General features: G+C 39.1%; 1 protein-coding gene across 24 annotated transcripts in view; it reads left to right on the top strand.

The window, feature by feature from the left end:
• The window catches only part of PCDH15 (protocadherin related 15), an 852,429-nt gene that overhangs the window by 564,471 nt on the left and 264,139 nt on the right, over nt 1-23,819 (top strand). For all 24 annotated transcript variants that reach the window (XR_003925762.2, XR_003925760.2, XR_003925761.1 and 21 more), the window contains 3 exons: nt 5,323-5,478; nt 16,913-17,032; nt 23,643-23,753. Coding sequence is in view for 20 of the 24 variants with exons in the window: in XM_030030447.1 (XP_029886307.1) it covers nt 5,323-5,478; nt 16,913-17,032; nt 23,643-23,753 (387 nt within the window). In the remaining 4 variants the exon portion in view is untranslated. The remainder of the gene's footprint in view (nt 1-5,322; nt 5,479-16,912; nt 17,033-23,642; nt 23,754-23,819) is intronic.

The following is a 23,819-nucleotide window of genomic DNA, read 5'->3' as shown; positions in this document are numbered from 1 at the left end:
ACATCAATTTCTAAATCTGTGTATGCTCATAGAAAGACTGTAAACACAAGACCTGCTAGAATATAATAGCTGCATCCATCTTTTGTTCCCAGATGGATGTGAACAGGGCTAATTTGATTCTTTATTAGGACTTACTGGAAGCATGCAGAAACTTGATCATGCACACAATTATTATATGTGGACAAACACAATAATAAAGACCAAAGAAATAGATGTGTGGGTTGGCAGAAATATATATCGAACCAAACTTGACTTGTTTACTGAATTAAAAACATTTTTATTCTTGTTTGCTTCTTTTGTCTGGAAGAAGTGCTGCTCACCTTGTGTCCCGTGACACTTAGTAAAAGCCTACTCTAGCTGTGTACATTGACTTAGAATCATAGAATCATTTAGGTTGGAAAAGACCTTTAAGATCATTGAGTCCAGCTGTCAACCATGCCCACTAAACCATGTTCTGAAGTGCCTTGTCTACAAGCTTTTTGAATACCTCCAGGGATGGTGACTCGACCACTTCCCTGGGCAGCTTGTTCCAATGCCTGACAATACCTTCAGTAAAGAAATTTTTCTTAATATCCAATCCAAACCTTCCCTGCTGCAACTTGAGGCCATTTCCTCTTGTCCTATCAGCAGCCACCTGACAGAAGAGACCAGCACCCACCTCACTACAACCCCCCTTCAGGTAGTTGTAGAGAGTGATAAGGTCTCCCCTCAGCCTCCTCTCTTCTAGACTGAACAGCCCCAGTTCCCTCAGCCGCTCCTCATAAGACTTGTGCTCCAGGCCCCTCACCAACTTGGTTGCCCTTCTCTGGACACGCTGCAGCACCTCAGTTTCTTTCCTGAAGTGGGGGCCCCAAAACTGAACACAGTACTTGAGGTGCGGCCTCAGCAGTGCCGAATACAGGGGAACAATTACTTCCCTGCTCCTGCTGGCCACACTATTTCTGATACAGGCCAGGATGCTGTTGGCCTTCTTGGCCACCTGGGCACACTGCTGGCTCATATTCAGCCGGCTGTCAACCAGCACCCCCAGGTCTTTCTCTGCCGGGCAGCTTTCCAGCCACTCTTCCCCAAGCCTCTAGCACTGCATGGGGTTGCTGTGACCCAAGTGCAGGACCCAGCACTTGGCCTTGTTGAACCTCATACAATTGGCCTCGGCCCATTGATCCAGCCTGTCCAGATCCCTCTGTAGAGCCTTCCTGCCCTCAAGCAGATCGACCCTGCCTCCGAAATTGGTGTCATCTGCAAACTTACCGAGGGTGCGCTCAATCCCCTCGTCCAGATCATTAATAAAGATATTAAACAGAACTGGCCCCAATACTAAGCCCTGGGGGACACTGCTTGTGACCTGCCACCAACTGAATTTAACTCCATTCACCCACAGCCCTCTGGGCTTGTCCAACCAGCCAGTTTTTTACTCAGCAAAGAGTACACTTGTCTAAGCTATAAGCCACCAGTTTCTCAAGGAGTACGCCATGAGAGACAGTGTCAAAGGTCTTACTGAAGTGCAGGTAGGCAACATCCACAGCCTTTCCCTCATCAACTTAAGGGATGCGAGAGAGAGCAAAGGAATTGTGAATGTTACAATTCACTTATAAAGCTTGACATATTCAATTGAGGATATGCTAGTTTAGATTCTGTTTTTAAGGCAGCATAAAATTTGTGTGGTATGCTCATTCCTGATAGCATTAAAGAAATATTGTCAGGCTAAGTTTGATTTTTATAAAAAGAAAGACTAAAAGCACAAAACAAATAGGAGTGTTCTCATCTATGCTAATTTCATTGAAGAGAAACACTTTAAAAATAGAGATATTTTCTTACAGTGTTACAGCATTGGTGCAGTTCATCAGAACCTGAAAGGAAAATTGACTCAGAAGTGACTGTAATCAACATGGAAAGAGTGCTTTAAAGATCAGGAGTTCTCCTTGGAGTGCATGAAAGTTTGTTTTATATTAGCTTGATTGATTAATTTGTCTTCTCCGTGTGTTTTGAGATACGTTCATAAGTACCAGAAACATTTGAATTTTTCTTTATTTCCATTTTTAGTTTAAAAGAGCTAATTGAATTCAGCTGTTCTTAGCTTAGTTTTAATTCACAAACTGTTTTCATACGTGAAGCAAAGGTATGCAGCACAAAGCATGGCACAGTGGACATTGTGGCAAAAGACTTCCTGGTGCATTGACAAAGAGTCGGTGTTTTCTCAAGTGCCAAATGGCCGACTGCCTTTGAGGAGACAGGCAGGTGCTGGAACATGTTTGGCTTCTCGGTTTTATTTTTAAGTCAGAGCAAAAAGCGAGAGCCCTTAATGGGAGGTGAGGCTTAAGAGCCACTCTAAGAAATGTAAGGTCAATTCTTCATCAGCCCACGCAAGTCTGCATATCCATATGGCATTAGGAAATGAAATTAATTCCTGTTAGATCAGTGCTAGTTCTTTTTTCAGTGCCCTTTTTAGTGATACTTCTCTCTCTACAGGTTCGCTCATCTGAGCTGCTTTACCAAAACAACCTTGCCAAAGTATTTGATTTCTGATACTAGTAATAGTCTAGCTAAACTCACAAATACTTCACATTATTATGAATACGTACAGACACTTTGCAGTGATGTTCTTTGCAAGAAGTAGACTCAAGTCACAGGGAAACAAGTGGAGGGTGTATATTTTCTTAGTTATATATAGGCAATATTGGTGTTTTAACATTGGTATTTAAGGGATTATTTCCTCATTTTTTACTATGAACTGTTACACTTCTGTAGTGCTGGGTAAAATTACTCATTTGTGTTTATTAAGGTTTACTGGATATGAAAAGAAAGTCTGAGATTTAAGGTAATTGAGATTTTGGCTGTGAGCCCCACTGTAGCTGTCTACTGTGGTCTCAATGAATTGCTGTAATTCACAAGCCAAAGAAAATGAAAGCAACCCACAAAAACCCCACTGATTGAGTAAAAATGTGAAATTTCTGTCATGAACTTGATTAATATGGCTCTTATCTAAAGCCTGTTTCCAGCCTTCAGAATCAGAGCTATACTAACCCCTAAAATGCAAAATCATTCAAGAGTGTGTGTGGTTCCTTTTTTTTTTTTTTTTTTTTTTTTTTGGGTAAACAAAAAAGGTAAACTATTTTTCTCATCTTTCAAGTTAAAACCATGTGAAACTTAGTAGTACCAATAAAACTTGGGGTTTTATTAAGTTGAACCTTAAAATTCAATTTTTTTATTGCAGAGCAAAGGTTGTAGTCTCTGATTCACAAACGCTGCATATACAATTGCATTCAATATATTTGGATACTCTTCCCATTTTTCTCTCTGATGTGCCCACTTGTCAACTCCCTGCTGATTCAGTTAGCCTGATCCTGTTCTTTTTTATTACTTTTCTTGAAAGAAAATCTTATTAGATTCCATTGATTGATTTTACTAAGAATGACAGTATGTTTTCCAAACAAAATCAGATAAAAAGAAAATTCCAGACTTTTCTTCCAAAACTTCAAGTAATTAGGAAGGACAAATAGTGATGAAGCAGAACTGCTTCATCAGTGAAAGGAACTGCTGAAAGGTGTTGGGTTAATTGGCCCCCAGTATCATAAAAATTTGTTACATTTTTCCATTATGTATTTACATTTATTGTCTATAAATGTCTAGGTTGATGAGTGTTTGTTTAAAGACCTGATTTTAAATCTAAGCACTGACCCAGCAGAAATTGTACGAATGTGAAAGTAATGTTGGTCCTGTACTGTCATATTTAACCAAAGACAACAAAATATTTTTTTCCATGTTCTTGTGAAAAAGACCAAATCCAGAACATCATGTATTTACATATCTATCGTTACAGCTAATTATGTTTTTCTTGGGCATTGGTAATAAATCTGGATAAACTCAGTAATGTTTGAAGTGTATTAAAGGTAGCCTAAAAATTCTTGGATCTTTTGCAAAGAATGCCAGCTCGAAAAATAAATTGAGATTATAATGTTAGAGGCTTAATTTAAGTTACAGATGATATTTGGTATGTTCCTACCTGTGTTACAAGTTCTGATAAAAGCAGAACCACGTCATAGCTGGCTGCAGATTTTTACAGCAAAGAGAATTGACTTAAGGTCATGCTGTACTTCATCTCAGAGAAAGTTGAGGATGAGTGTGTAGGGAAGAATACATATTTCACTTAAGATCTCAACACCACTACAAAGGCCTCTTCTTTTCCTAAGTCTGCTGACTCTTAAAAAACTGATTAGTGCCAAAGTCTGAAAGGTAAAGAATGCCATGTGGTTCCAAAATCCATCATAGCAAAACTGGAAAAAATCAATTGATCAAAGAAATTGTAGCATTTAGAACGAGTGAAAGCATAATTATTTAGATATATAATTATGATTAAATTGTAGGTCTTGGAATCTCAGTAAAAAACCTGTTAGCGTTCACTGTACAGAACAGTATAGTATAGGCATCTTTAAATTACATTTTTGAGTTGTTTATTTTCTTGAAGAATTTGAGGTTAATAAATATAGAATTTCTTCAATTTGTCCCTTCCCATGCTTTCTCACTCTCTGCTGAGTGTTAGACAGAAAATCAAAACGGACTTGCTGTCAATATTTTACATGCCAGACTGTTGCTTCAAATACGTAAATTGGCACTTGCCACAGTGGGAACATTGTGAATAGAAGTCGTGCTGGAATTCTGTATTTCCATAGCAGTCTCTCTGAACTTCCATTTCAACCAAAGATGCCTTTTCCTTTATTCTTCTTAGAATTGTTTTATTAACTCAGGTAGGTAGTAGTAGCCTTTCCAGCTTAAATTTCTTTACCCATTTATCAAGTTTGGGAGTTATTTTTCTTTGAATATTATGATGTTCACTGGAGTAAAAACAACAGGACTCTGGATTGTCTACACTTAAAGGTGACCAAGTTATTTCTAAATTACTTGGTAAATGTAAGTGGTAGCATATTGAATTTATTTCTGACCTGACCTTTCAATTCCAATATTAATAAACCAAAGGTTAAAATGTGTGACATTTTCTAGGTATCTTTAGTAATCGGAAGATGTTCAAAAGATGTGCTTTTTTTTTTTGTTCTCAAGGGAATTGTGAAGGGCTCATCGTGCTGGGGATTTTTATTTCTGTGTTAGCACATACAGCTGGCAAAGCTGGGCCTGCAAAATACGGGCTACTTAAAATATTGCCAGCATGAGCTGTAGTCAGGACACTCAGAGAAGCTGTTTAATCCAGGCATAGAGCATTAAACATAACACAGGCAGGCTGATGGGCTTTAAGTGAACCTGAGCAATATTAACATCAGTTAATTCATATTTTGGCTACATATTATAAAAATGTACTTTCACTTACAGCCGCCAATGTCCATTCAGTCCATTGTGGTGCAAGTCCAGTGTGTTAACAAAAAGGTTGGTACCATTATCAACCATGAAGTGCGGATTGTGGTGAGAGACAGGAACGATAACTCTCCTCGGTTCCAGCAGCAGCAATACTATGTGGCAGTAAATGAGGTCAGAACTGCTTACCTTTTTTTCTCTTTCTCTTGTGTGGTGTTATTGCTAAATGTCGGCTTTCAGTTCTTTCACTCCTCATTTGAAAACCCAGTAAAATCAGTTGTTTTAAAATCCCTTACATTTGTGTCACTTTAGAAAAACACAGCACAGACAATTTATTTCAGTTTTTAGCATGTGAGCTTTTCATCAGGATGCTTGTAATATTACAGAAGACACTAGAGTCTGAAGCTCAATGAGTGAAGCATTGATTTCTGTTAAATTTACATGATGTTTTACTGCATTATGCAGTTGTATCAACAAACCTGGAAGTAAAACAAATTTATTTATGAAAAACAAATGTAAAGCCAATAGTTTGAAAGGTTTTATTAACAATATTGAAGCCTGGCAAAGTGCAGTTTTGGTTTATTGTGGTTTCTCTTTATGAAATGGCATCTGTGAATGGAATTATTTTGCTTTATTTTTTTATGGAATAGAGAGCTGTGGATAGACTTCTCCGTGTTATTTAAAGGAAAAAATTTATTTCTTTCTTGAGCTGGTACAACTTCATTTCACTTTACAGTTGAGGGTTTTTTTATTCTGTTAGGGATTGAATAATCTGCTAATAACCAGTGCAAAGGATCTGTGCTTTCAGTAAGTTAGTATCCTGGGGCTTTAGTAATAGCAAGTGGAAGTGGGAACTTACATGCAGAAGTGGAAATGTCCAGACTGAAACTAAGAGGAGAATGGAAAGATGGGTCAATCCTCTGCAGGTAAAGATTGAAAGAATTACAGTTGCATTTAAGAAAATAAGACTGTTTAAATACGCAGTGTGCATTGTGTCCCTATTGGGATTTGGGTTTGGGTGGGGTTTTTCTGTGAAAGAACGTGACTGCTTTCATGTTGTTTGATTTTAGTAGAGTTGATTTGCTGTTTAAAAAAAAACTTTAATAGTTTTGTGTGTTTGGGAGATTCAGCTTTTCAATGTGTCTGTGTATTGTTACAATCACTACATTGCTCTAAGTGACCAAGATGTAGTGATGTGCAGGACATCTTACAGGCCCCAGGGAAGGAGTGGAAGAGTTGGTTGATGAGTTTAGGCCTAATTAAGCCAAAAGTATGGAGGAAAAACACCAAAACCCACACATTATTTTTGAGTAGAGACCTGAAGTTGAGATAAGGATATACAGGTTTTTCAAACTTACTGGTCTCCTGACTGGTGACACCTTTTAAATTGAGATTGTTTCCTTTCAGACAAATTTTCGGCAATCCATCTGCCAGTGTTTCTTACCACCAGAATTTGGAGGTCACAAAATACCATCTGTATGGGTTACCAGTAAAGTTGTCCTTATGATTTAAATTGTTTTCAAGTTGGCCTTTACAATGGTAATTTTAATTTCTATGTTTTTGCAGACCTGTTGCAGAAGTGCTTTTGGTCTTGAGTAAAGGCAACATAAATATAAGTCTGATATGCCTGTATGGGCTCTGATGCAGGTCCCAGATTGCTTCCAAGGCCTGCGTAATTTTTTCAGTAAAACTGAAGGCAGATAGTGTGTCAGTGCTGTAATACTAAGGAAGCAAGGATTTTCCATAATTAGAAAGAAGTCCAAAACACACAGTGAAAAATGCACCATTTAAAACTGTTTATATTCAGAAATTTAGCAGTGTTCCAAGTATGTGCAATCATGTGTTTGCATCGTTATTGGACAAAATGCAATGTTGCTCTTTCCACCAGTTGCAGTCCTGATTTAATTAGCTTCTTTGTTTCATTTTATCACTGTTACGCTTATAGTTTCTGACATGGCACCACTGTGCCCTTCAGCAGTACCCGGTGGGTTAATGCTGTCATTAATTAACCAAAAAAAAAATGCTCACAAAACACCTCAGACTTTTTCAAAGGTTTTAGTGAGTGAATACATTTTTTAATGATACTTTATTCTGTTACTAATTGGCACTGCCTCTGGTGAATTTAACTCTAGGAATGCACTGGAATGAGGGTTTTGTGGTTATTTTTTGATTGCTTCTGGTCTTCTGCTTTTAGTTTGATTGTGAAATAAAAAGTGCAGAAATTTCTCTTATATAAGTAACATAAAGCAAATCAAAGGACAAGTGGATTTTATTATTTACAGCTACCATATGTGTGAGCATCGCAAATATCTCCTATTTTTTCTAGCCAGGAAATTTCATCTGTGTCAATTTGAGGACTGACTTGTTCAGGTGCTTTACAGGGTTGTACTTGGCAGTTTCTCCTATCAGCTGCTATGATAAAGATCTGGCTGTCCTAATGAAGAACACATGCACTGTGGCTTTATAACCATACTACAGTCACTGGTGCTTGTTCAAAACATTAGGTGGACTTTCCACATGCACTGTTTAATCCATCTGCACATACACAGTAAGTGTTGGATTTATAGCTCCTGTGCTAACCAGCTTGACAGTGTGTGTGCTTTGTAGGTGTAGTATCTCCCCAAAGCATCATGCTTCCTGTATACGCCTACTGTAAGGAAATCCTGGGCAAATGTCTCTCAGCCTTGCCATTACCCCAAAATGTTTTTTCGGGAGAAAAGTCTAGGGCTAAGATTTTCCAAAGTAGTCAAAACTATTATATTACTATTGGCACCTGTAATATGAGACAAATAACTGTAGCTAGATCTTACTTTATTTGGTAGTTTTTCAGTTTCAGAAATGTCAAGGGGCAAAATTATATTTCGAGAAATAGAACGGGGTTTATGTCAAATACTCTTCATATTTGAGCTGTCTACAACATACTAAAATTAATTTATAAAAGAACCTGAGGGTAATTGTAATACCATCATAAATCCTAGTTTCACATGTGTCTTTTCCATTTGCACATAAAAAGACATGGTTTAAAATTAAGCCCATGTTTTTGCAGAAGGCTTAGAATGAGATGGATTTGGTAGGGTAGTTTCTGTTTTGGTTTATACCAAAAGGTAGCTCAATTTTTATACTTGATTGGTTAGAAAAGGAGGATGCCTGTACTGAGCTAGACTAAAAGCTCCCCTAATCCAGTGTATTTTCTCTGTCAGTGGCCTTTGCAGATGCTCGAGGAAGAGCCTAAGGATTGGGAAACATGAAGCTGTGCTTTCCTAATGAGCTCACCCAAGTTTCAGTCACTTGTAGGTGTAAAATATGTTAGATCAAAGGCAGTGTAGTAACAGTTCTTGACCAATTTTTCTCTTTTGCAGTTGCTTGTGAACATGTATATATTAAAATTCTTATTACAAGAAATACTGACTAATCTGTATCAAACTTTTCCATGTTCTCACAGGCATCTGTCACAGCATCAGAAGTTGCATGGGTGTAAGTTCAGAAATACCATGGAAGCATTTACTTGATTTTCAAAGCCATCCTTCAGTTTCAGGAGTAGAGAATTTTATCATTAACACCTATTTGCTGATGCCTCAGTATTTCTGAGTGGTAATACTCCCTTTGGTCTCCCTTCTCCTACCTCTAAGCTCTTCCTCAAGTGCATGAGCATGAAGAAAGCAAATTCTATGCCTTAAGACAAACTTCCCAAATCCTTCAAAATACATGTACTTATTAATCTGGTAGCTTTGTGGTCTCGCTCACGAAAAAGCCATGGTCCCGTCTTTCCTTTCTTACTTAAGGTGTTGTATAGCCTTTTTTCATCATGTCATGTTTAGTCTCAGGCATTGAGATGAGAAATACCATAATTTCTCACTCTACTGCTTCAAATATCTGGATCCTAAAAATCCTGAGAAATCTCTATACACAGATAGTCTCTGTAGAAATTTGGATCTATTCTGCATATTGTCGAATGTTCCTTAGGGATTTAAGGTTTTCTTCTGTCATTCACACTTGTATGTATAGAAGACACCTGGGTAAGGTGATCCAAAAGTAAAATGTGCAGAGAAAATTAATGTTCCCCTCCAGCATATGTGTGGTTTGAAAATGTGTCTTTTGCATCTAAGTATAAAGATTATCATTAGATGCTTATTGAGGAAATGCTTTTTTTCAGAAGGGTCTTAATTATTCTATTAGAAGTATGCGCTTCTCATGTAGCTGCAGTATGATTGTTCTCATACTTGTTAACGTTGATGGAGCCAGTAATGTTTGTTTGATTTGGTGGCTTGGCTTTGAGTGGCAATGCTGGTATTCATATTCAGTTACAGTTAAAATTGGTTTTAAAGTTTAACATCTTAGTTTAAAGTATAAAATAGAATGTCTGTTTCCCTAAAATATCTATGTGCTTTTTAAGTAAAGTCTTATTATCTAAGCATTTACAAGTGAATTAGCTAATTAGAGTTAGTTAATAGGAAAATACCCACCCTGCTTTTTTTGGGGGGGGGGTGGAGGGGGAGCAAAGGAACCACCCTAAATGTGTCTGTTCATATATATGTATGCACATATACATAGTGGAAGGTGTCCCTGCCCATGGCAGAGGGGTTGGAACTAGAGTATCTTTAAGGTCCCTTCCAACCCAAACCATTCTATGATTCTATGTATAAATAGTCTCCATTCACTCTGGTCCTCAATAGTCTAGCAGGGGGCTAATGCAGACACAAAATAGCCATCTCCTTAAAATTAGCTGGCATTTTGTGTATAAGCCGTAGTCAAGAAAGTAAGGTTGTAATTAAACTATTGACTTTTTATAATTGTCTGGGTAATGAAACAGATTTGGGACATAATTCAGTCAACTCCTAAGTAGTGCTGTTCTGACATCTGAAGTAACTAAGCTGATCATCACTCTTGGACTGCTGCTGCTACGTGTAGCATGCCACAGAGTCTGTGCAAGCACTAGGGCAGGAATGGGCTTTTTTTCCTTCATGTTATGACTGGCCCAGTGCAACTGCCCTGTAAAGAGTGTGGGGTTTGGGTTTTTTTTTCTCTATTTTAGTCATCTTTTTTTCTTTTAAATTTTTTTTTTTTTTTCTTCTTCTCTCTTGCTGCTTGGGCATCCATGCTTGTGAGGCTGGGACCTCTGTCTTAGTCCATAGCAGGCTCCGGCATCACTGAGAACTTAGAGAACAAGCACGGAAGCCCTTTACAGGGGTGCTACCATTTAGGAGAAATTTTCCCTTTTCCCTTTTTAATGCTTTTTCAAGACAAAGAATGTGAGTGTCTCAGCCTAAAGCAAATCCAACTGCTATCCACAGCATTATGAAATCTCCTTGTAAAAGTAAAAATGAGTTAAGGTTGATGTTAACACTTTTATGATAATTAGAAATACTCTTCAGGGTTATTTCCTTTGTTTTGTGTGTTATATGTTTTTATTTATATGAAAATGTCACATCATCGTTTATGTAGGAAAAAATCCTGACAGAATGACATTATCCTGTGGCTAAATTTGACCATGCATATTAGTGACTGAAAGATATGAATTATTGCAGTATATTAAAACAAAGCTCTATAGTTAGGTTGAAATTCAGAAGAATTAGGCAACTCAGTGCTCTACAAGCAAATCTATAGTATTGCCGCAAGGGTTTTAAATACATGTACCTAATACAGGGACTAGAAACTAAAATCTTGTACTGCTGAGGCACAATTGTGGTTGTCTGTGTTTTGTGTTAAACACAACTTATCTTCACAAATTTTATCTCAGCTGAATACAACTCTAATTCTGCACTGCCTGGGTTTTATAAGGCTGACTTTTTTTCGTTTTAGTTTTTCACAAGAGCCTTACTGGAGTCTTACAGAGGTGTTGGTAAGCTCAGGAGCATTTAATAACGGGTTTTGTTTTGAAATGATAGTGGAGTTACTAGAATACTGTTTGAAGTCAGTATTACTACTTTAAACATACATGACCTTACAGCTGCTCGTAAACCAAAATTTTAGAGTTGGTTTGGGTTTTGGGTTGTTTTTTCCCCCCTTAAGTTGGCAGAGATGGGAATCCTTTTCAAAATGAGCATGTTTCTTGAACTTCAGTCATGTTAAAACTTTGGCTTTGGGCTGCTGAGAATTATAACTTGTGCTGAATTTTCATTTCTTCTGGTGTAATTATTCATATCTTTTTCCTTGTGGTATTGAAATAATTAATCTCTGCAGGTAGACATCATCAAAAGAATATTAGCTCAGAATGATTAACTGTAAATCTTATTTTGCTGTTCGGGGCCACTGTGAAAAATTATTCATTTTTAACTTTGTAAATAGGCAATAATAGGAAAATTTATTTTCAAAATGTTTTATGGAAGTGTTGAACGTTCCTGTCTGCATCTAGACTTCTAATAGCCATAAATCATGTTGAAGGCAACTGCAGCTGTTGACTGTGGAAGAATAAGATTTATTGTGTGCATTTCCTCTCTATTTGTTTAATTGTATTCTTTTGAAATCTTACTTGTTTCTTGTCACTGTGGTCTTTTTTCACCACATTGAATTCCCACAGAGATTATTATCCTCACACTGTCACTAACACGCATATAATTTTTTTTTTTTTTTTTTTTTTACAATTCCTAACATTTTAGCTTGCATATTGAAAGAAACTTGGCGTGGTCAAAGAGTTTACTACATAACTTCAGTCCCTGTCTGTTTGAGATACCAAAGTTTAATATGGAGAAACAAAATTCCTCTCCAAGGTATTCTCTGAAGTAGGCGTGTCTAATGGGAAGGAGACAAGTGGGGTGTAGAGATAGTTCAAGCAACAATTTGTGGAGTCACTTTTGGGTCCTTCTGAAAGGTAGCAAAGCAAAGGAGCTGGGAACCACTCTGTAGACATATTTCCAGCTCCCCCATCTCCCAGACTTGGTGGTGGAAGATTTTTCAGAGAATGAACTGAGTTGGAAACTGTGGGAAAATGGGTGCTGTGCAGAATATCTCTGCTACAGGTTGACATAGCAATGGTGAGGGGTGGTTTGAGCTCTAGGTAAGTCTTTACTGTTTAGAAAGCGTGTGCATCTACTAAAGAATGAATCTGATCACTGGTTTGAGAAATTCTGACTATAATATAGTATATAGCACAAATCCATCTCAATGTTCTGCTCTTCGCCAATATCAAAAATCTGATTAGCCAGTTTGTTCTGCTTGCACACACATGTATTCAAATGGCATGCCCATTTTATGTTTGTGTGAGATCAAACCCAGTCTTTCAGCCCGCTCTTTTAGCTTTTGCATATGTGTTTTAGATACCTCCAGAATATTTGCTAGAAAAACATGCCTTTCGTGTGCCACATTACCTCTGTTTCTTCCTAGGAATGCAGTTCCTTACGAGCTGTTCACATAGTAAGTAATCCTTATTTAAACAAGAACAGTGGGATTATTCATGTTGATAAAGAACAGTGTTATATATATACACACACACTATATATATATATATATAGTGTCACATTTTATAAGGTGGACTGAGTTCGTCCTTACTGTTCCAGCAATAAAGTGAATGGTGACAGCAGTCTGTCAGAAAGCCCTCACAAATTGTGGGTAAAAGTGATATTGCCTAGCTAACAGTAAATCATCGCAATATTGAAATCTTAGTGTAAAAATATTGTGTAGCTTTAAATGCTGAGTTGCCTCTCTGAGATGTTTAGAAGTGGAGTTTGAGACGTTTAGTTAAGAGCTCATCTGAATTTTTCCAAAGGCTGCAGTAATCTCTAATGTGAGATCTTGGGCAGGCTGGAAAGTTGAGTGAAATGAGTTAATTTTTTCCTAACTTTCAGAAAGAGGGAGTGGCAGGGGATTTTTTTCGGTGCCCTTTCTATGTATTGCATAAAAGAAAACGTAGATAAAATAGAAACCTGCGTATTAGGTTCATGAAGGTCTGCATATCTGCAGTCAGTTATTTTGGATGTAATACACTAAATCCAAGACTTGAGCTTTTGACTTTTACTGTAAGCGCATGCAATTGTAATTCTGGTGTTTACTGCTATTTTGTTTTTACAACTGCCTCCTTTGTTATCACTTAATGATGTGCTTTACAGTGCTGGGGCCTTTTTATGTTAGTCATCATTTATCTGCACCCTGTCAGGGCCCCGATACAGCTGCTCTCAATGAAACAGAGCAAATAACTATTGCCGAGCAGAGCTGCTGGCTGAATTCAATGGGAACCAAGCATTCACGTGCTTCTGAAAAGCAACACAGCTCTGGGCATCCTTCAGCTATGAGGACTTGTGCAGGTCCAGCCCTTCCTTATCCCCTTGGCAGCTATGGCAGTACCCGGTTAGGGTGGTCTCATCATCTGGGACGTTGTGCTGGAGCTCTGCCCTCTCCCTTTGCAGGACATGGCGTTACAGCGTCCAGCTAGCGGGAGCAGTGCAAACACCTTCGCGGGTGTCTGTCAGCTCTTGGGCAGTTCTGATGCGGCAGGAGGTTTTTTTTAATAGAGATCTGTTGTTTGATTTCCAGTGGTAACTTCTCCCTCTCCTGAGAGCATGCTGGTGTTGTTAGAGCTGCCTGCAGGTGTTGAGCAGGGAGCGCTCCTTTGCAGTGAGTGCTGAGAAAACATGTAGGCAGCCTAACGGAGCAGCGTAGTTAATGAGCGTGGTGTTTGACAGCAGTGTGTTCCCTGCCCCGCTTTCCAGCCTGCTACACATGTGATGTCTTCAAAGCTGCTCCTCTGCTTCGTCTGGGAGCACGGAGGCTTTTTTCTGTTCTGACAGCAGAAGCATGGGAGATTTCCATCATGTGCCAACCCCTGTTAAGCCAGTGCAGTGCCCGTCTCTTTCCACTAATGAGACTGTATCATTTAACCAATGATGAATTGTTTAAACTGGTTTATTTAGTGTTGTACTGGGTGTCTGTGCCCAGGAGGGGGCTGAAGGGTCTCCGTGAGGAGAGGCTGGGGCTGCCCTGAGCCAGGCATGGCCCGTTCCAAGGGCCCCAGCACTGGGCACAGCCCAGCCCAGCCCCTCAGCCAGGCCGGTGGTGCCTCAGGGAAATGGATTTAACAAAGGGGAAAATGCCATGTGGCAGTGAGGAAAAAATTGTGAGGAGGAGAGGAGTTGGGAGTGAAGGAGCGAATCCGAGCCTTGGGAGAAGGGGTGGGATGGGGACGATGCTGTTTTGTCTTCGTTTGTCACCATACAAATGTATTTTTAATCGGCAGTATATTAAATTATTTTTCCCCAAGTTGAGTCTGTTCTGCCTGTGAGGGTAATGGGTAAGTGATCTCTCTGTCTTGACCCTCAAGTGTGTTCATCTGACTTTCCTTCCCTGTGCTGTTGAGGAGGGGGGTGAGAGGGCACCTGGGTGAGTGTCTGGTGGCTGGCCAAGGGAAGCCCACCACTAGTGGGGGAAAAAAACCTACAGACCTTCCTGTAAATTTTCCAAATCAGTTTTCAGGTTGCTTTGGTCTTCTTTCCCCTCACAGAAACATGAGACAGCCCCTTTTCCCCTACACATGCAGTTTGTCATTAGCCAGTAAGTTTCCTCCTTGGTTTATGACAGTTGCCTCTAGTTTTATACTGTCAGACAAGGCTCATGTTTCCAAGATGATTGCTCCCCTGAATTCTTGAAAGGCTGCTGCTGTACCAGAGGTACGAGGCAGAGACTCTCTGGGAGGCAATTATCTTGCAATTAGTAGGCACGAGGGAACAGTCAACTTTCTACACCCGCATGTGACAGTTCTACTATCTGTACCAATAGTAAGCAAGTCAAGTTTGTAGCAAAATGTGAACGTACATAATTATTGTGGCATAAGTGTAGGTAATGTAAATAAGTATTGTAAATTAAGCCCCACCTGTTTTATCATAAAAAAGGCTTTGAATTGGTGTTTTTTATTTCAAAGATTCAGTATGGTCAGCCCTGAAAATATTTCTCAGAGAACTTTGTCAGCCATTAAACTCTTAAAGTAATTAGCTTTATAAATAAAACAAGACCAGGAACTATGACTAGAGGAGGAAATGGGCTGTTAATTATTTGCTTTATAGTGTTGTCATGGTTTAATCCCAGCCAGCAACTAAGCACCACGCAGCCGCTCACTCACTCCCCCCCACCCAGTGGGATGTGGGAGAGAATCGGGGGGGAGGGGGAGGGAGGAAGTAAAACTCGTGGGCTGAGATAAGAACAGTTTAATAGAACAGAAAGGAAGAAACTAATACTGATAATAATAATATGACAACAATAATAATAATAAAAGGATTGGAATATACAAAACAAGTGACGCACAATGCAATTGCTCGCCACTCGCAGACCGATGCCCAGTTAGTTCCCGAGCAGCTCTCCCTCCCCCCAGTTTATATACTGGGCATGACGTCACATGGTATGGAATATCCCTCTGGCCACTTTGGGTCAGTCCTGCCCTGGCTGTGTCCCCTCCCAACTTCTTGTACCCCTCCAGCCTTCTTGCTGGCTGGGCATCAGAAGCTGAAAAATCCTTGACTTAGTCTAAACACTACTTAGCAACAGGTGAAAACATCAGTGTGTTATCAACATTCTTCTCATACTGAACCCAAAACTAACACTATACCAGCTACTAGAAAGAAAATTAACTCTAACCCAGCCAAAACCAGGACGGGTGCGAACTACAAAATGTGGAAGTGAAATAGCATCCACATTTGCAGCAAATGTTTGAATGACTTTGTCCTTTACCACCTTCTCTTTTTACAGCATTTCAAACCTTTTTAGACCCTGTAGGTTTAAAGATGTGCAACAACTTAATGTAAAATTTGGAGGAAAAAAGAAGGGTCAGCAGGTCTCTATTAATTCAAGGGCCAAAAATTTGGGTGTGATGAGAGCAGCAAGAGGAAGCGTGGGTAGGAGCAGTGTCTATGTTGAATCCAGAACTGTTTGTTCATTTGTTTTTTCTCTCTTGGGTTGATTACTCGCAAAGTTTTCTGAACACTAAAATTCAGAAATGATGACTCCCAAGAAGTCCATTGGACTTCTGTCCTTGATCTCAATGGGTCTTGATTTCATGCTATTTATCTACGCTAGGATAATTATAAATTGATTCATTTTCAAAATATAATTTCATGGGTATTCAATCGCTGCCAACAAACTATTGGAGAAACAGCATCGTTCTTGTGTTTGTTTAAAGCCATAAAGCTCTCTGGGTGTCTGTGTTTGCATGTAATAATATTTATCTGGCGCTATTCACATTGTCATGAAGACACTGCTAAATAAGTTCTGTTTACTTTTGCAGCTCATCTTTATTTTCTTTCCTGAGTCTGAAAAAATAGCTTTTATTTTTTTTAATCTATTTATATTTATTTCATGAATTCTTTTGGTTTTAAGACTTTTTTTTCATGTTCATCTCTTTTAAAACAATTGGGGTTCTGTCCTGATGCAGACAATCTGTGGAATAAAAATGGAAATTGGTTTCACTCTCTATGTGACGCTTGGCATCAGTTAAAGTAGTGTCTGAGTACATTGTGTCTAAATAGTTGCTCATAAATGAGGTTCCGGGCCAAACAAAGGGGATGAGAGAATGTCAACCTTGCATTATAGATGAGAGCTATGGTAGGGTAGGGGATTGCAAACAGTTTTTTAATTGTTTCTTGTATACCTTAAGGTTTTAATGGATGTCTGTCTCTCTCTGTTCTTGCAGTTAACTCCAGTCGGAACAACCATCTTTACAGGTTTTTCTGGAAACAGCGGTGCTACTGACATCGATGATGGTCCAAACGGCCAGATAGAATATGTCATCCAGTACAATCCTAACGACAAGGTAAACACATTTAGCTTTTTTTTTTGTTCAGGTATGTGTGTATATATATACACACACGCACACCTTGAAGGAGCTAATGAACAAAAGACTGCCGTTGGACTTCATAAAGAAATGCTTTCCTTCGTGATACACAATATCTTCTCTGCCCATGAGTCTTGCTTGCCCTGTAAACACAGCTGAATTTACCTTCCCTTTCATTATCATGCTCTTAGCAGCTAGATTACTTCAGTATCAATCATTAATAATCCCCTGTCTTCTCCAGTGTTGTTCACACACTTCATCTTTTTTTTGGCATGCCTTTTCAGTCCGTGATAGGTAGTTGTATTTACTCCTACACTTTTATGTCTAATAGATTCACAGCTAAGAAATGTTCATAGATAGGCATGGCTAAGTTACTCTGAAAAGAGACATTCTGATTTTTCTCATGGAGTCATTTATATTTAAAGATCACTGTTTTAAAAAAACAGGGTTATATATTGTTAAAATAAAACACTAGTGATCCCTACCTATTATATTTGCAAACACATACTTTTAGAGACAAAAAGCTAAAAGTATTAAAAAAATTCTCTTTAGGGTCAGATGTGTGAATTTCTCTGTTATAACAAGGTTTTGCACATGGGTGATTTGTGTGAAGTGTCCATATGCATTTCTGTAGCAAATTCGAAGTAATTTTAGCAATCCTTTTTTGCAAACTCGGCTATCTTTTGCCATGGGCTAAGAACACAGTTACTGTGGATCAGCTGGTGAGCTGGTGTGATAATTTGTTAAGCAGGCCACCCTGATTTTGTATTCATCCCAAAGATGATACAGATGTTAGCGGGGGGGTGGGGGCTGTGCACACGCAAAATATACTATATAAACTTAGTAACCTCTCATTGAAATTCCCTGCTTTTACATGAGGGGAATTTGACCAGAAATGGTTTTGTGGGAAAACAGCTATCTGATTTTCTGTTTAATTAGAAGAGTAGGCACAGAAGTTCTGATTCAATTTGCACCGTTGAAGCTGTACACCTCATAAAGGCTTCAGTCCTATTTTCATTGAAGTCAACGAGAGTTTAAATATCTATGACTAATTACAGTTAGTGCTTATACTTCTTAGGAGGTAGAATTTTGTAAATAGTGACGTTATCAAGGAATAATTCAATGTGAACTAATGATATAAGACCCTACTTTTTTACTTTTCACTGGGGTAATTGTTTATTTTTGCATAGCTGCATGCCGAGGCATAATTTTTACTTACTATATCCACATATTCTGAGGACAGAGATGGTTTCTTGAAAATCTTTGCAGCACCTTACACCACAGTCTTTCCTGGGGAACATTGTTTTGCAAAGAGGCAACGTCTTTTTGACAAAAATGGAATTGTGATGTTAGGTTTTTGGGAGATAGGGAATTTTCTGACTTTGTGTTGTGTATATTTGGACTGATTCCATATTTTAAATGTTTGCAGTCGTTTCTTAGAGATTAAATTGATTGCACAGACTTGAGCAGTCTCCTGAGTTATGACACTTACTTCAGTGAGACTATTTAAATGGGTAAAATTACTAGTGCACGATGTGTGAGTTCATCATGTTATGTTCTCAGCTGTTCTTTGTACTGGTGGTATGTATGACTGAAGAGTTTTTCTCCTAAACTTTGTCAAGGCAAGGGTTTTCTATGGAAACAGTATAAAATGTTATGCTAACATCATCTTTTAACTGTGTTTGCATGACAGAAGTGTTAGGAATAAATGTTATTCCGCTACCACAAATATTTGAAAAGTAAACAGAATGCACGAAGGAGTGAAAGGAAGGGACAAGCAGTTTCAAATTTGGGGAAAAAAAACCCAAAACCCAAAAAACAAACAAACAAAAAAAAACCCCAAAAAACCAACCCACCCAAAAACACCCAAGCTTTGAATTTTTCTCTCCGTTCTTTTTTCTTACCGTTAACTTAGTGCTTAACAAAAAGAGGTCAAATAATTCCTTCTGTTTCAATAAAGACTATGAAAAATGTTGGCACTGAGAAAATACCTCTTCCAGAAAATACTTCTTCTAGATAACTTTAGAAAATTGAAAGTATTTTTAAAAAATTAAACATTTTAGCATACATTGAATATGTTGGTATACTGAAAACAAATTAAAAAATCCAAACCCCTTAAAAATTTTTTTCCGTTAAAACATATTGCACCATGGCAAAATATAGGAGTTGCTTCGTATTTAATTTAGTATTAAGTCATAGCATCATATTGCTCAAAGGCGTCCTGAGAAATCATTCTAAAAGCATCTCACACAACCACATTAGCCTCAAGTTCAGCAGAGAGGTTTGTCTAACCACTAATGGAAGGACATTATAGCATGCCTAAGTGTTTTGATGTGGTGTTTTGCCACAGGAAGAGTTAAAAAGCATTTCCCAAAACTTTTCTTTTCCTCTCTTACTCAGTGAAACTTGCTTGTTCTTGTTCTCCCAGTGACTGTGAAGAACAGTGAGGGATTTCCCTGGCTGGAACAACTACTTTGGAGTAGCTAGTTGCTTTATTGCATCTTTACTTTACTATTTTTGTATTTCAGATTAAATAAATCTGATTCTTTCATCTGTAGATAGCCTTTATGTGCATAACATGGCTTTACCTACTGATGTGTTTTGTGCGTGTGCTTGACAGAGATGACTTCTCATCATTGTAAGCTGCTTCATCTCAGTTGTCAACTTGCCAGGAAGTTACTGCATAATATCTGCCACAAGTGGATTTTCTTCCTTAACCTGGGAAAAAATCATACCAGCCTCAAAAATGATGTGTACAGCTTAGTGAGAAATCCCTACTTTTCTACTTTTGGGATCTCCCTATATTGTGTGATGAAGATGCCCACAGCGTTGTTTGACACCAATGACACAGTCTTCTGCCTTAGAAATTGTGGTGGGTTGACCGTGGCTGGATGTCAGGTGCCCACCAAGCCATTCTATCACTCCCCCCTCAGCTGGACAGGGGAGAGAAAATACAATGAAAGGCTTGTGGGTTGAGATAAGGGGAGAGATCACTCGCCAGTTACTGTCACAAGCAAAACAGACTCGACTTGGGGAAAATCAATTTAATTTATTACCAATCAAAACAGAGTAGGGTAATGAGAAATAAATTGAATCTTAAAACACCTTCCCCTTATTCCTGGGTACAACTTCACTCCTGAATTCTCTACCTCCCTCCCCCTCTCCCCCCCCCCCGCCCCGCAGCAGCATAGAGGGATGGGGAATGGGGGCTGCGGTCAGTTCACACGTCGTTTCTGCTGCTCCTTCCTCTTCAGGGGGAGGACTCCTCACACTCTTCCCCTGCTTCAGCATGGGGTCCCTCCCACGGGAGACAGTCCTCCACGAACTTCTCCAACATGAGTCCTTCCCATGGGCTGCAGTTCTTCACGAACTGGTCCAGCGTGGGTCCCTTCCATGGGCTGCAGTCCTTCAGGCACAGACTGCTCCAGCATGGGTCCCCCACGGGGTCACAAGTCCTGCCAGGAGCCTGTTCCAGTGTGAGCTTCCCACCAGGCCACAGCCTCCTTTGGGCATCCCCCTGTTCTGGCATGGGGTCCTCCCCAGGCTGCAGGTGGATATCTGCTCCACCGTGGACCTCCATGGGCTGCAGAGGGACAGCCTGCCTCACCATGGTCTTCACCACGGGCTGCAGGGGAATGTCTGCTTCAGCACCTGGGGCACCTTCTCTCCCTCCTTCTTCACTGACCTTGGGGTCTGCAGAGCTTTTTCGCTCACATGTTTTCACTCCTCTCTCCGGCTGCGTTTTCTTTTGCGCAGCAACTTTTTCCTCCTCCTTAAATATGTTATCACAGAGGTGCTACCGCTGTTACTGATGGGCTCAGCCTTGGCCAGCAGCAGATCTGTCTTGGAGCCAGCTGGCACTGGCTCTGTCAGACATAGGGGAAGCTTCTAGCAGCTTCTCACAGAAGCTACCAAAACCTTGCCATACAAACCCAATACAGAAATTTATATATATCATAAGTTTAATTGGAGACTAATTAGGCATTTGAAAAAAAAAAAAACAAACCACCAAACAACTGTAAAAACAGGAGGTGTTATTCTAGAAATTCAATTTAACTTAATTATTTTGTTGTTTAATTGGAAAGATACATAAAAGCCAAGTAGAAAAATGAACGCAAAACATACTTGACGTAAGGCTGGGCTCTAGCCATCATATAAAGGAATGCCATAAAACTTTTTGTAGCTGTTAAAAGCTAAGGATCAGGTCAATTACTATGCCAAAAAGATTCTGTCTCCTAAAGCAGAGTGAATTGTTAGGTCTCCGAGGGCTCTATACCTGAAGGTTATTAAGACAAATGCATCCTCAAAACAAGTTCTGGACTCCCTCCTTACTAGCTAATTTTACTGAGATTCATTGTGATGTGTTTGGTGAAGATTCAAAATTAAACATTTTGAGTTTATCTGGAGTTAGGGAATATGCATAATGCTTTTGCTAAACTGATTTTTCACATACCAGCTCTCTGGGGACTAAATTGAATTGTTATCCTGGTGACCTTCCCCATTTTAAATTTGCGGGCCCATATTCAAACTATGGGCCAACAAATGCTCTAAGTTATGAAGACTACTGTACAAAAGCATTTTGTTGTCTCTATTTTGAAGTAAGAGGAGAACCAGTTTTGTTCTCTTGGAGTAAGCAGTTGACAAAGCAATGTCTTGATATTCCCGACTTCTAGCATGCACTGGCTCATTTCAGCATAGGATGGAAATGCAACTGAGATGTGATGGTGGTGTGTGCATCTTTTAATTGCCTTGGAGCTTCATTGCCGTTTGAGTTGCAGCAGAAATAAATGGAGTTTGCAGAGGGATTACAGTGTTGACCTGATGTGGTACCTTCAGGAGCTGTGGCACAAACTTAGGTCTGGAAATTAACCTTTAAATCACCACTGAACGATTGCATTTCTCTGCTGTGTTGGAGCAAGAGGGGACTCCAGATACAGGCATTTTGGGAAGAGGTCAAAGGTTTTTTTGCTGAAATTGTGCTGATCCTTCCTAGCAGTTCAGATTGTACAGTTCTACTTAAGCGCATCCTCACGCCAAGATCTGCCAAGGAAAAGGCAGTTATTTTGAGAGTGCCTTGGCTGATCCTCAGCTGCAGAGTCTTTTCCAGCTGGTTCTGGCCTTTTAAACCAGAGACAAATGGGCTAAAGCAGTCAGGAGAATTTTCCTTATGAATTAGGAGTGGCACATATATGTATGTGTGTGAATGCGTGCACACATGGCATCATCTTGTACAGCCGTCAAAGTTATTACCCATTATTTGCATGGTTCACAACCTGCTTGCTTATGTGCAAATACCATTAAAAGATTGGGGGGGGGGGGGGCGGCAAAAGCAGTGAACTGTGCTTGGTTCTTCCTTATTCCAACACTAGTCTGTTCTAGTTTCCTGTTTTGCCTCAGTATAAATATTGTAATTGATTTTTTTTTCCAGTGGGAACTATTTTTTTATCCAGAAAGATGAGTGCCAAACTCAGACATAAGCAAACAGTTATTTAGCAGAGTCTGTGATGTACTTTCCAATCCTGTTTTCCTGCACACCAGAAATATCTGCAACATGGTGGATTTAACAATCATTATCATTTATTTGCTGAAAAACAAACTGCAATTTTAGCAGATGTTTCAAGTTTTAGAGGTAAAAGGCCTTATGTTATCTAAGGAAAGAATAGTACTCTGTACTTCTGCAGTGTTTTCTGTGGAGGGATTTTGGAATATTGTATTGCTCTTACCTGTTCAATGTACTTAAATGTTAACTATATTCTGTATTGGTAGATTGAAGCAGGGAAAGATATTTTGATGTGATTAATTTGATAATAGAACTGGATCTCACATCAGTGTCTGTGCTTGTAATCCTCCCAAATGGGTCATTAGTTAAAGTGAATCCTTTGAAGGTGTGTGCACCCCAGCAGTACCCTCCTGCCATTCAGTGCCATAGCTTTGTAATCTGAATCTGTTTAAGCAAATATGCAGGACAAATTGAATTTCACCCGATTTACCCATCCTGACTCTACCCTGAAATCTGAATTTACTGGTGTATGAACATGTGTATAATTGCCACTGTGAACTGGCACCGAAGTGTGTAGCGTTGATGTTCTCCATGTGTTTACTACTTCATTGCCCTCATGAAAGCTAAAATAAAGAGAAGATAAATACAGTGATGTGGATTTCTTAATCTCTAATACTTGATACTTTCTGCAATAATGAGAAAAAACAGATGAAGGCAAGCCAAACTGTAGAAACTGAAGACCTGAACTCTTAGCTGACAAGTAGGGAAAGCTTTTCTGAACACACCAGGGCAAATTCAGCATGGCAAATCTGCAAGAAGCAGGATAGTTAGGCTTCAGTTTGCGGTTGGAAGTAATAATGTATGTGCAAAGAATCAGAGAGGATTCTGTTACATATAGATTATTTATTGTGGGGTTTTTATGGAGAAAATTGGGTGGGGAGAAAGGACAGAAAACTTTAAAACCTCTAACCTGGAAAGCATGTGTAATTTTGATGTGCCATCCAATCAATCATCTCGTTGTCACCTATATGGAACATGTTTTAACTTCGAAGCATGTTCAGTTTTATCGTAGTGTTTTAACTTTTGCAGACTTCCAACAGGACCTTTGATATTCCTCTCACTTTGTCTGGAGCAGTAGTTCTACGGGAAAGACTAAATTATGAAGAAAAGACTCGTTATTTTGTCATTGTTCAAGCAAATGTAAGTATAGATCTCTTAATGGTCATTTATGCCACTGATTTAGGTGGGGCTTTAGTTTGCAGATTT

This window comes from Aquila chrysaetos, chromosome 11 (assembly GCF_900496995.4).
Source record: "Aquila chrysaetos chrysaetos chromosome 11, bAquChr1.4, whole genome shotgun sequence".
NCBI lineage: Eukaryota > Metazoa > Chordata > Aves > Accipitriformes > Accipitridae > Aquila > Aquila chrysaetos.
The sequence above is the reverse complement of the archived record's forward strand: the minus strand, read 5'-3'. Positions and strand labels throughout refer to the sequence as shown.